Here is a 12,707-nt window from a genome sequence, read left to right on the forward strand (position 1 = left end):
GACCTAGGAGGTAAGTGAGCTTGGGCACTCCCTCAAGTGAGGTGGAGTGTGTAGTCCTTTCTAGCCACAGCCTTACCAGGCTATTTTTTAAGCAGGGCTTTTTGTAAAAAAACATCTCATAGAGGAGGTAAAAAATATTTTGAAGCTCTCTTTTCATAAGAGAAAAAATATCAAGAACCAGTAAGGCTGCGCAGTGTGTGTGTGTGTGTGTGTGTGTGTGTGTGTGTGTGTGTGTGTGTGTGTGTGTGTGTGTGTGTGTGTGTGTGTGTGTGTGTGTAAAAAAGACCAATCCCAACAGGTCCCGATCCAAGGGTTAGGTTTAAGTGAGGTCCCCCCTTTTTAAAAAAAGCAAAGAGTACTAAAGTAGCATTGTATGTGTGTGTGTGTGTGTATGTGTGTGTGTGTGTGTGTGTGTGTACCCATCCTATCCCAGGCACCAAACACAATGAGTCAATAGTAGGCCCATTGTGAATGGGCCTACTACCTTATTAGAGAAATGAGATTTTCTCAGTTAAAGTGTAAACCAGGCCAGTCATGCTGAGTAAGATTTTGTAAAATTATGTTTAGTATCTGGTTTCTGTTAAAACCGTTATGGTAATACTTCCTTATTATTAGTTTAATATCTTCCCAGGCAAGGAGATAGTTGGAAGAGGTGTAGATGATCAAATAAAGTAGGCTGATACAAGTGCTAATAGCAGCCTTGTGAGGCCTATTACTATTCCTTTTAATGAACTCCAAAGGTGGCAGTTTTAGGAGATCTCTTTTCCATACATACCTTAGGTCATATCCTCCAACAGAAGGAATATGAAGAGAGAAAAAAGGTTAAGGACCTGTACCAAAGTGCAAAAAAGCCCCATTGGCTATTATGTACTCGTGTAAAGAAGTAGGTTCATCCTTAGGCAATGAGGATAAATCAAGCAGATTTCTTTAAGGAAGGCTTTATTGTTGATGCTTAATAAGTCATCCATATACCTGTAGGTATGTCCGAACTGTGAAAGATTATCCTTGCTAGATTCCATGGCCTTGAGAAACCATTTATATTCGAAGAAGGCTAGGTAAATATTACACATAAGTGCAGAACATGAGAACCCCATGGGGATGCCCAGGCATTGGTTAGAACATAGACCACCAGAAATGATAGTACAGTTATTAAGCAACCATGAGATGTAAAGACAAAGCTTCTCTTCATTGAAGTGTAAGGGGTGTACAGAGTAAGATTTTTTTATCCACCTGGGTTTTTTGGAGAGTGAAATGTAGAAAAGACACTTTTTTCTAGTATTGGAGAAGGCCTTTTTTATCACGTTGGCTAAAACATTTTTAAGGCCAAGATCCCCATTAAGGGGGATGTTTTCATAGCATTGTATGATATTTGCTAAAAAAACGTGGAAGATTTGTTTTGGGAGGTTAAGAGAGACCTCAGTGGGATTTTTTGTAAACCAGAAGGGGTTGTACTGAATTTGTAAGAAGTCATGGCAGATTTTCTGTTTAGTGGCACAAATAAGTTCTAACTCAGCTAAAACTAGTTCAAGGCAAAGTGTGATATCCTTGGTGTTATCAGTAAAGATACCATTTAAACTGTCAGATATCCATTTGAACTTATTCTTATGTATCTTATAGGTGGAAAATAGTACTGGTAATTTAGTGTCATGTACGCAATACCCCAAATTTCCTAAGTGTCTAGAGATGCTACTGGTAACTGTTTGTAATGAGGAGTTAATTATAATGAATTCTCTCCCAGAGACTCGATCACGGGCAACATTCCATGCTAGGTTTTTGCAGATAAGAGTGGGACAATTAGAGCTTTTATCAAGCCCGACTATGAACCATTTTTTAGAGATTTTTTGAAAATCAAGAGCAAGCTATGATGTTAGCCAAGAGTTATCAGCGGATAACCATTTTCTAGGAATTTGTGATATTTTCTTAAAGAAGCATTCTTCCACCAATTTAGTTAAGTCCAGTAGGACTGTCTTCTCCAGTCGGAGAGAACTGACAAGATCAATAAAGCAGCTTAGTACAGCTGATAGAGCGAGATAAGGGTTTTTGGAAGAGTTAGGCATGTGATTGAGCCCATTGGCCAAGATTCTTCGTATTTTTATATTTTCAATAATGTTAAGATCACAAGTACAAACGTGCATACCTTATGAATCAAAGTTCTTGCAGAATGTGGTAAATTGATAGCAAGTACAATCGGGAATTGATTCATGCCAAAGAAAATCATTACTATAAACCAAGTTTTTAACGGGTTGTTGATACAAAAACATTATCGAGTAATTTGTGATTGCCAAAAAGTATGTCAAAGCACTCACAAAAAAGATCTTCAGGTTGTATCCAATCGAGAAGTACATTGTGGAAGAGACAGTGTACGTAGACGCAGTCATGAGAGACCTTCGTCTACAAGGGCTTGTAGTAACCTGAAAATCACCAAGGATTACAATTCAAGAAAATTCATGATGGGGGAGTTTCTGCCTCTTCTCCTAGAGTAGCTACGAGCCTTCCCTCGGTTGGAGAAAGAGCTAGGAGTTTAAAAAGATGTAAAAGAATTGGGGGTAGTAAGAGAATTGAATCTTTTCAAAGCAGGGGAATCATCCTCATCAACACATGGTTTAAGTAAGCTAGTGATGATCTTTACACCTTTGTAGTTAGCATAGGTAGTTAGGTAGATTCCTGGTTCATTAGATTTCAGCTCTTTCAAGATGTCCAACATTAATCCACGAAAGATGTTAAAGGCAATATGAGCAATTACTATTTGTTTACCTTGGCCACCTAACCAAGAGCAAATAAGTGAGAGGTGAAAATTCACTGGTTTTTTTGGGAAGAGTAGGTCAAGATGGTTGAGAATAAACCAAATGGCATGATCAAACTACATGATGTTGGATTCTCAAGAGGCTTTACGGTCAAGAAATTTGGAGGCACATTTAACATAGAGCTGAAAACCATTCCAGATGGATTCAGTGTAGAAGTCCGGGTTACTTTTAGCAAACTCCATGTTCCCTTTAGTACGGATGTAGAGACCAGTATTGGAAGGGCATTTAGAATGGTCAATGAGATTGAGGTTGAAGGGTGCTTTGGTGAACTCTCCCTTGTCAAGAAATTGTCCACCTATTAAGATCTTGAGTCTACAGTCTTCGATAGTAGAGGCAAGGAGGTTGGCAAGGTACACCCAAGTTTCACTTAAAATGGGTGCTAAGAAAGCTTTGTTAGGTAGAACCCAAAGCTGATGGTCTACACCAAAGGACTCGATTTCAATCTGTCTAATAGGTAAGAAAGGAAAAACTTCAGAGATTTTTGGCACCATTTCCAAGAGGTTGGAGTCATTGAGGAAACAAAGATTACTTTGAAATTCTTTGACAGCTTCAAGAGCCGCACTATCCTACAAAAATTACCACCAATTTGAGGGATAGTCGGGGTAGCAGGTGTACAAATGAAAGATGGCTTGAGGCCGCATAGCTTCCTTAAAAATTTAGACAGATCAACCCCAGAGGAAGAGAATAGGGCAAGCTCTTATTGGTATTATAGAGAGAGTATGGGAAGTTGGGTAATGTACTGGGCGATCAAATTTACTCCTTCCTTGGAGTCCTTGTCTAAGGTAGCCAAAACTTTAACCCAATCATTAAAAGATAGCATGTGCAAGATAGACATTTTCTTGTCTGAGGTAAGAGCCGAGTCATATATTAGTTGAGAAGCATCCAAGCTGTTAATACATCTGAGAACAAGAGATGTGGCTACAGAAAGGGGCTCAGAGGTCAATTCCAATCCTTGAGAGAGAGCAAGAGTCTGCAATATACCAAAAAAGTTAAGTGAGGTTATACTTACTTACAGTAGTAAGTAATACAATCCTTGGCCTTTCTAGCAAGGAAGGGTCTGGTTCTATTGCCAAAGCATTTTTTGGTTTACGATCTTTAAGGTACAAGTTACTCTGTTCGAGAATCTTTGTATGATTCTCAGGGCTGTATTTTACACTCATGCGAGTTGTCATTCCAAAAGGTTTGTGGTCTCGAAAGGAAATATAACAACATGAATAATATCAGTTTCTGTAAGGTGGGCCTGCAAACCTTAAACCGGCAAAGTCAAAGGCTATAATAGCCATGAGCAAGAGACTACAAAAATAGTCTAAGAAGGACCACCTAACACCAGTCAACTAGCCAAGGGATTATAGACTGTGGGTCTCTACTAGAGCTATGATTCATACTTAGTTTCCAAAGCCAGCATCCCAGATTTTCCAGAAAGAAAAAACCTTATGTATAGGATGTGTGTGTAGTTGTTTTACCATAAATAATATGACATAATTGAAGTTTTTACATTCAAAAGACAACTTGCTTTAGAAAAAAGGAAATGATAAGTACAAAAACAACTCAGTCTTAAAATTAGTTTTGTACAATGTTTGTAAGAATTAAGCCTCATTCCAGTATACAAAATAACAGAAGAACTTCCCAAGTAGTAGGTGAATGTGTAATCTAGTGTAGGACAGCTTGTCAAAGCTAAAGAAAACCTTCCAAGACAAGATAGAGTCCTTACCTGCATCCATCCAAACAAGACAACAGATATGTTAGCCTTGGATGTTTTTTACAGGTATCAATGGATTATACCAGTTGTTATCCATGTCGATCTTATAAACTTTTTTACTTTATACAAGCTCAGTCCATAGTAAATGTTTTTTCAAAAAAGAACCCAAAAATTTTCATTTTATAAAAGAATTTTACATCATTCTGATTAGAAGGCCATTACCCCTTCTAATCCAAGTGTCAGAATCCCCCCCTCTTATAATCACATTTCATCATTTAATGACAGCACCATTAGTGCAGTAGGTTTTTCTTTTTATAAAAAATTCCTTTAGTAGTTCCAATCCAGCCATGGGCTAGTTCAATGTTTGTTTTTAAAGTTGGGCAAAGTTAAGGCCCACCATGTTATCAAAACTCATCAGTTTTGTAAGTTTACCTACCTTATACATCCTTATGGCCAACCCAGGTGGCAAGAAGCCCTTCCTGAATTCAATTAAGAATATGAGTCTTCCCTCTTTTTTGAAAAAAGAATTATGCTAAACATCATGCAAATCCTTATGTGAAAACAAAAAGGAGATCCTTGTAGTACTTTTATCATGACGGTTTTAGCCATTCAACTAGTAACCAAAAGAAGTGGTGCCAAAAAAGAACCATCTAACACCCGTAAGCAGTAGGTTCAAGCCATACTTTCACCGTAACTTATAGAATCATAATGCTTATGTAACAATCGAAAGGCAGTAAATCAATCCAGAATTTAGGGAACCGTCACAGAAGCCCTAATGGAATGCAGTCATGGTGACATCCCATATCATAGTGATGTAAATAGCATTTGTGCCAAAACATCCTTCCTAAGCACCAGTCGGCAATATCCCAAAGAAAACCAAGTCCCAAAAAGGGAACAATAATCGCTAATGAGTCAGCAGAAAAAATGTAAAGTATTGCCTTCTTTCCGGTTATAAAGCCATGTTCAGAAACAGTAACAGCGTGCTACCTGGCTCAAAAAAAAATCATTACTGGTGTGCAAAGGGTGGAACAACACCCCCCATTTCAAGCTCTCTGTTAATAGGATAACATAAGGTTCAACCAGTCATAGAGCAATAATCATGCAACAAGGCACCAGATTGTCTGCCAACCTACGATCGAATTAGTAAGCACGAAGAAAATGCTTGTTTGTAACAGTTACTAGGGCAAAAATCCATAACCTAACCAGTGGTCAAGCCACCGAACAGTAGATTTCCATTTTGATTAAAAAACCAGGGTATAATCAGCGACAATGGGTAGAAAGCTATATCAAAACGAACCATCAGAAATAACGCGACACAGAGAACCCCAGTATTGGGATTAAATCCTTGCAGAAAAACACAACCCATAGTTTGCTACTATACTGTGTAAAAATTCCTCTCAAAGTGAGATGCCTTCGCAATATAAACATATTTCCCTAAAGCAGGTGAAAATAACCATAAAATAAAAGTTTTCGACCTGTGCTACTTAAGTTGAGAGCTCCATGCTTCGATGCAGTAGAGATACAAACACGCAGCCACTTTCTTTATGCAAACAAACACAGTAAAACCAAAGCTAAGTGAGGGGCAAAGATGCGCCCTCACCTTTTAAATAGAGAAAGGAGGGAGGTCGCCATAACTGCATAGCGCGCAGATTTCCATGAGCGGAGAGATCTCCAGCTGAGATGGTGAGGCCACCTGCAAGGTGCAATGAAGAGGCAACTAGGTGCTTTCACAGCCGGGTTTTACCCGAGGTAATACCACAATGTAGTCACTCATGTAATGAGAAGGGCTATATCCCATGGTAGTGATCATAGGCGGTGGGTTTTAGTAGAATCCCTAGAGCTAAGTAAGGTCGGAATTATATACAAGGTAGGTGGTATAGTCTGTGTGTGTGTGTGTGTGTGTGTGTGCCATTTAGCCAAGGCAAAAAAACCACCACCACATCAAGCCTTTAGTAATTCCGAAGGGCCAAGTCCCATAGTGGAGACTCAACAAACTGAAGTTTTTTTAAGGGGTGAGTGACAAATAAGTTAGGAGTTCTTTTTTTAAGCACTACAGTGTGTGTGTGTGTGTGTGTGTGTGTGTGTGTGTGTGTGTGTGTGTGTGTGTGTGTGTGTGTGAGAGAGAGAGAGAGAGAGAGAGAGAGGCATTAATTTTCAATGACTGCTCACATCGAAGCATCCTCAAGTTTTACTAAAAGATTAGTAACAAGATTTTCCTTGCGATGAGACAGTGGGTCGGCTACACACACACACACACACACAGGAAGATTAGTTCTACCTCCAATAAATCTGGGACTCTGAATCTATTCCTTAGAAGGGAATTTGGATAACCAACCTTTTAGATCTAAAAGGTTGGATAACCAACCTTTTCGATCTAGGCAATAAAAGTAATTTTTAACTGCCTCTCTCTCTCTCTCTCTCTCTCTCTCTCTCTCACACACACACACACACACACACACATATTTATATGTATGTATGTATACATACATACACACACTCATATATGATATTGTGTGTGTGTGTGTCACATACACCCATGAGGAGAAATTCTAATGTCGTAGAGAAAATCCCAAGAGACCTTAGAGTTTCACTTGACAAGTCAAACTCAAAATCTATTACGTAAACGGGAGGGAGACCTCAGAGATCAATTGAACAAATCAAACTCAAGATCTGTACTCAAAATAGAGAGAGAGAGAGAGAGAGAGAGAGAGAGAGAGAGAGAGAGAGAGAGAGAGCAGACATTGGTGGAGCCAATGGGACTCAAAATAGAGAGAGAGAGAGAGAGAGAGAGAGAGAGAGAGAGAGAGAGAGAGCAGACATTGGTGGAGCCAATGGGACTGAAAGTTAAATAAATTTAAATGTATGCTACCATCAAATGAGAGTGTGTGTGAGAGAGAGAATGCTCCCACATAGGCAACAAGAGAGGAATATATATAAATATATAAGGTTGCTCCGATATCCCATAGAGCCAAACATACACAATCTCAAAGAGAGATGAGACTCCCATAGAGCCAACAAGACCAAAAGATATATATGTCAAACACTCTATGCTAAGTTGATCAATGACTCTTGATGCTTGAGGATTGTGGACATGAGAGTGGCAACTGAGTATCCATGAAGTAGCTATGTAACATTTAATGGCCTAAAAACTTGTGTGTAGCGGAAATTAGCATGAACATAGTGGGCATTTCATTAGCATAGATTCCTAATGAGAATTACAAGAGTGCTTGGGTGGAGAGAGAAACAAAAAGCATAACACCTAGTTAGATAGCATAAACAATACTTTCAAAAGAGAGAGAAATTAAGCTATTAACAACAATTGAGGACCGGATTTGCATGGAGCCGGTCCCCCCTCCAAAAGGCTTTGTATTATGGTTTCTCCCATCAAGAGAGACATTGTACAATACAATTCTTTGTGTTCCTTCAAGACTAGCTAGTGCAATGAAGATGAAAACTTCATGCACTAAGCAAAACACTTAGCAAACACAACATCAATTATCCCCGATCTCAGACCCAATACCTCACACACCTTCGAAGATGGTGAGAGCTAGCAGGGTATGAGAGTAGATTGAGAGGAAGAAGGAGTATCTTACGAGAAAGATGTACATCTCCTCACATAATCACTCATATTAGCATATCTTAGCTTAGTAATTAGCTTGGTAGAGGAGATGAGCATACATTGAAGCTTGGCTCTTGGTTGGATTTGCATCCACATGCCAAGAGTGTGTCGATGTAGGCTTCTATCTCACAACCTTGGAGTAGGTGATGAGCTCTCCATTAAAGCTTGGGAAGAGATAGTCTTCTCTTTCTTCACACATGAGATTCTGTGTGTGTGTGTGTGATAATGCCTTGCAAAAATCAGCCCCCTCTCTCTCTTGGGCGAGCCCCCTTGCTATTTGCTCTTGCTGTCCTCCCATTGGACCTCCCTAGAGCTAGCCAATGACAATTAAGCAGCATAAGTGATAGCCTTCTGACATGTGTCCCCCTTTCCCCTTTTGTGAGAGCTTAAGGTAATTTAATAATTCAACTAAACTCTCATTGGACCCCTTTGCCTCCTGGCCAATAGGAATCAGGCAAGCCATTGGGTTGCTGAATGCTCATTGGACCACTTGGGAGACTGTCCAATAGTCTTCTAGAGGACTTAATTCTCATTGGTTCTTTTATTAAGTGTTTTTAAATTAATTAAACTAGATTTACTCTAGCCTAATTCTCATTGGTCCACCTCCAAGGCCATCCAATAGGAATTGGGTACACCTTGTGGGCATCAAGGCTAGGGAGCTGACATGTGTCCCTCATTCCCTTTGTGTAAAGGGAGCTTGTGTGTGTGTGTGTGACTTTCTCTCTCATCCCCTACTCCCAAGGCTCGCCCCTCCTATGTAAGGATTTGTAAAGACTTTTTGGGTCACACACAAAGCATCCAATTCCCTTAAGGTTGACCTTTGGACACAACCTTTGAATTTTGGAACCTTTGAATTTTGGAACCTTGGCATTTTGGAAGTCTTAATGGGCTGAACCTTAGGGTCTTTTTAGCCCATTGTTGCACATGGCTCTTTTGCAGATGGAACCCTCTTTGGATCCCTATTTTCCCTCCTTTGGATCCCTACTGTGGCCGGTCTGCTAGCTTAACCAATATTCTAGCTTTTCTCCCCTGGCACTTCCCCATATTAAATGATCAGTTTAACATGAGAAAATCATTTAGGAGAATTAGATATTGATTATTATGACAAGCTATGAGACTGGAAATGTGAGGGAAGCACTTCAAATATGATAAAAGCCAAGCACTCAAGTAGGGTATGTGAAGCTAAGATTACTAAACTTGCAAGGGGCATAGTATGCAACAATAGAGGACACTTCCCAAATGCCCCAATGCCATGTCTCAAATCAAAGGAAGTGGGAGATAAGCTAAACCACTGCTATAGTGTAAAGTGCGGATGGGGAGATAAGCTCAAGCATCTATGGGCAAGTTCATTACATCTCTCAAAGATTAACCATTGCTTTAGCAATTGATGAAAATGTGATAATTTAGATTGTTATGAATTATCGTAACTTACAAGCCACTTTAGAACAGTAAGTTACAAGTTATTTTTTTCTTCCTTTGTAAAGAATAGTGTAGTATGTGAGCATCCCCTTTTGTTGAGAGAGAGAGAGAGAGAGAGAGAGAGAGAGAGAGAGAGAGGAACTCATGCATCCTCTTTTTGATAATAGCAAAGATCATTTCTTGGCTAATCAAACATCAACACTCCTATAAAGTATGATTGTAATATTACGTGATATGCAAGTCTCATAAAATATACACCACCTATACCAATGTTATACATTAAATCTATAGGTCCTAAAAAAAATTGGACCATGCTACGAGCAACAATAATGTATTATCTCTAAGTCGCTTGCTAACCAATAGGCATCAAGCAATAGCCAGTTCAATGGAACCATATAGCAACTTAAAGCAACCAAGAATTAGTTTATGTTTCACATGGGTTATAAGGATCAATTAAACGCATTAATTGGGTGGATTTTCATTGGGTTGTCTTTTGAGAGGTTTTAGATGTGATCACCTCCATTGTTCTACACAAGATGTCACTATTGATAGTTAGCTAAAGTTGTCTTATCGTAGCTATGGAAGAGATCTTATTGAATAATGAAGTGTCTAAGAATATTTGCCGCTACCTTATTGATGCATAGAGAATGTTTGCACATGTTGCCACCTTCGATGGAAGGTGAGGGAGAAGAGTGCCACAAGTTCTTAGCTGCAGCAACGCGCGGGTGACATACTAGGATCTATCGATCTATCTGACAAGGGGAGAGAGAGAGAGAGAGAGAGAGAGAGAGAGAGAGAGAGAGAGAGATTAATTTATTCTGAGTTTGCCTCGTGGGTCTTGAATTTTCAGTGCAAGTAAGGGTTTTAGTTGAGTTTACCCACGGTATGTAAAGTCTTGACATCACAGGGAAACAAACAAGGTATATTGAAAATTACAAAGGAGTAAAAGCACCAGCTTTAAACTGTGTGGATAGCAGGGGATTTCTTGGTGGCATGAAAAGATAATTCCTGTCCGGGGCTGGTGCCATCCTCAGCGTGATAGTAAGCTTGCCCTCCATGCCTTGTGAGGTCCATTCCATAGAGCTCATCTTCTGCTGAAATCCTCAGCATGTTAAACTTGTGTAGGAGGTAGAACAAAGGCCCCATTGTCACACTCACCCATCCTGCAATCACCACTATCTCTATCAGCTGTACCGCGAGAAGCTTGCCGCCACCGCCTAAGAAGAGACCATGCGGTGTCGGCTCCGTTCTTCCATAGCTTTGCACCACATAGTTCTTGTTAGCAAACAGCCCCACAAAGATAAGACCCCATGCCCCACACCCCCCATGTAATTGGGCTGCCTCTAGAGGGTCATCAAACTTCAACTTGCTTGCCAGAATGTTCAGTCCAATGAGTACCCATGCCGACACGAACCCGCATACGATCGCTGCCCATGGCTCCACAACCGAGCATCCCGCTGTGATGGCCGCAAACCCACCCAACAGACCATTGCACACATCTATCACATTCCAATGCCCTCCCAACAGTCTCTTGCCAAATAGCGTCGTAATTGCGGCCGTGCTTCCAGCAAGCGTCGTAGTCACCGCCGTTCTGCCAACTCCGGACCAATGTCCCTTGAATGCGCTCCCATCATACGACGCAAGAATTTTGATAAACGAGCCAGGATTGAATCCATACCACCCAAACCAGAGCATGAATGTACCCAGCACAACAAGAGTAGCACTATGCCCTTTGAGTTGCATGGAGCGACCATTAGAGTCGAAGCGCCCGATGCGAGGCCCTTCGATGAGCGCTCCCCAGAACCCAGCAATGCCTCCTACCATATGCACCACACCGCTACCTGCAAAATCAATGGCCCCACTTCCAAACAAGAGGTTCTCTACATTGCCAGCACTTAGCCATCCATCAATAGACCACACCCAATGAGAGACGATGGGATAGACAAAGCCGGTGAGGAAAGATGAGTAGATGAGGTATGCGACAAACTGTGTGCGCTCGGCGATTGAACCAGAAGTAATGCCGGCGGCAGCAATAGCAAAAGCCCATTGGTAGAGAAAGAAGCTGTAGTCCCCTACATCTTGGCTTGGCACATCCTTGAGGCCAAAAAAGTGATGCCCAATGAAGCCATTGTTGTTTGAGGATGTTCTACCAAATGAAAAGCCGAAGCCGAAGAGATAGTACGAGAGACCACCGCACGCGGCATCAAGCACGTTGGTGAGCATGATGTTCATGGTGTTTTTCGCACGCACCGAACCCGCACATAGCATGGCAAAGCCCAACTGCATGGCAAACACAAGATAGGCAGAAAAGAGAAGGTAGGAATTGTCGACCGCATAACTGGTTGCTGTGAAGCGCGCATCAATGTCGCCCAGCTTGCCACATAGAAATTCTGTTATATTGGGAGAAGTGAAGAGTGTGGCAAGCGTGGTGCGGTCAAGGTCGGTGCACACAGGGCTGAGACCAGACATAGCTGTTGTAAGGGATATAGTGTCTAGGATGAGTACTATTTGGTTCACATCAACACCCTAAAGGCATGAAGGTCCATATTATGCAAGTAATAGCATCCTTGCTGTGTGTGTGTGTGTGTGTGTGTGTGTGTGTGTGTGTGTGAGAGAGAGAGAGAGAGAGAGAGAGATGATGAAAGACAATATAACTCAAGTGACCCAACCTCACTCTACATTACTGAGATGCATGAAAATGTGCGTGCAGAGAGAGAGAGAGAGAGAGAGAGAGAGAGAGAGAGAGAGATCCTCAGCTATGGAAACTCGAGAGTGGAGCCTTTCTCGCAGAACAATCCTCGAGGGGCGCTGCACAGTGCATGATTATATAGAGGAATCCACAGAGAGAGAGAGAGAGAGAGAGAGAGAGAGAGAGAGAGAGAGAGAGAGAGAGGCCATGAAGCTGGTTATACGTCCAGCTGGGGGCTCTGACCCGCCATGTTACTGAATCTTCCTAGGAAACTCATTCTCTTGCCACGTGGCACGCCCTCGTTTGCTTTCTGTCGTGTTGACTTTGAGAATTGCCTTCTCAGTTCCTCGCGTCTCATGCGCTTCGTCAACGTCTGCCCTTTGGGGCTCTTAATGAGTACGTACTACGCGGTAGCAAGATTTTCAGGTTGTAAATTGTAACTGCAATGTCTTTGGACCTTAAATTTTCAGGGTAGAC

General features: G+C 41.2%; 2 protein-coding genes across 3 annotated transcripts in view; both read right to left on the reverse strand.

Moving 5' to 3' along the window:
- Positions 1-4,340: 4,340 nt before the first annotated feature.
- LOC147419620 (uncharacterized) overlaps positions 4,341-12,707 on the reverse strand; it is a 59,089-nt gene continuing 50,722 nt past the window's right edge. For both annotated transcript variants that reach the window (XR_015187161.1, XR_015187162.1), the window contains exon 5: positions 4,341-4,515. The gene's annotated coding sequence lies outside the window, so the exon portion shown is untranslated. The remainder of the gene's footprint in view (positions 4,516-12,707) is intronic.
- Positions 10,346-12,336, reverse strand: LOC147419621 (ammonium transporter 1 member 1-like). The gene has a single exon (XM_086505351.1). It carries the CDS (start codon positions 12,008-12,010, stop codon positions 10,499-10,501), a length of 1,512 nt encoding a protein of 503 aa, XP_086361477.1. The 5' UTR covers positions 12,011-12,336; the 3' UTR covers positions 10,346-10,498.

Source organism: Adiantum capillus-veneris, chromosome 29 (genome assembly GCF_014529385.1).
Source record: "Adiantum capillus-veneris isolate H3 chromosome 29, ASM1452938v2, whole genome shotgun sequence".
NCBI classification, from domain to species: domain Eukaryota; kingdom Viridiplantae; phylum Streptophyta; class Polypodiopsida; order Polypodiales; family Pteridaceae; genus Adiantum; species Adiantum capillus-veneris.

Excerpts from the sequence above, each read along its gene's own strand:
- LOC147419621 (XM_086505351.1), bottom strand. The coding sequence starts at position 12,010 with ATGTCTGGTCTCAGCCCTGTGTGCACCGACCTTGACCGCACCACGCTT.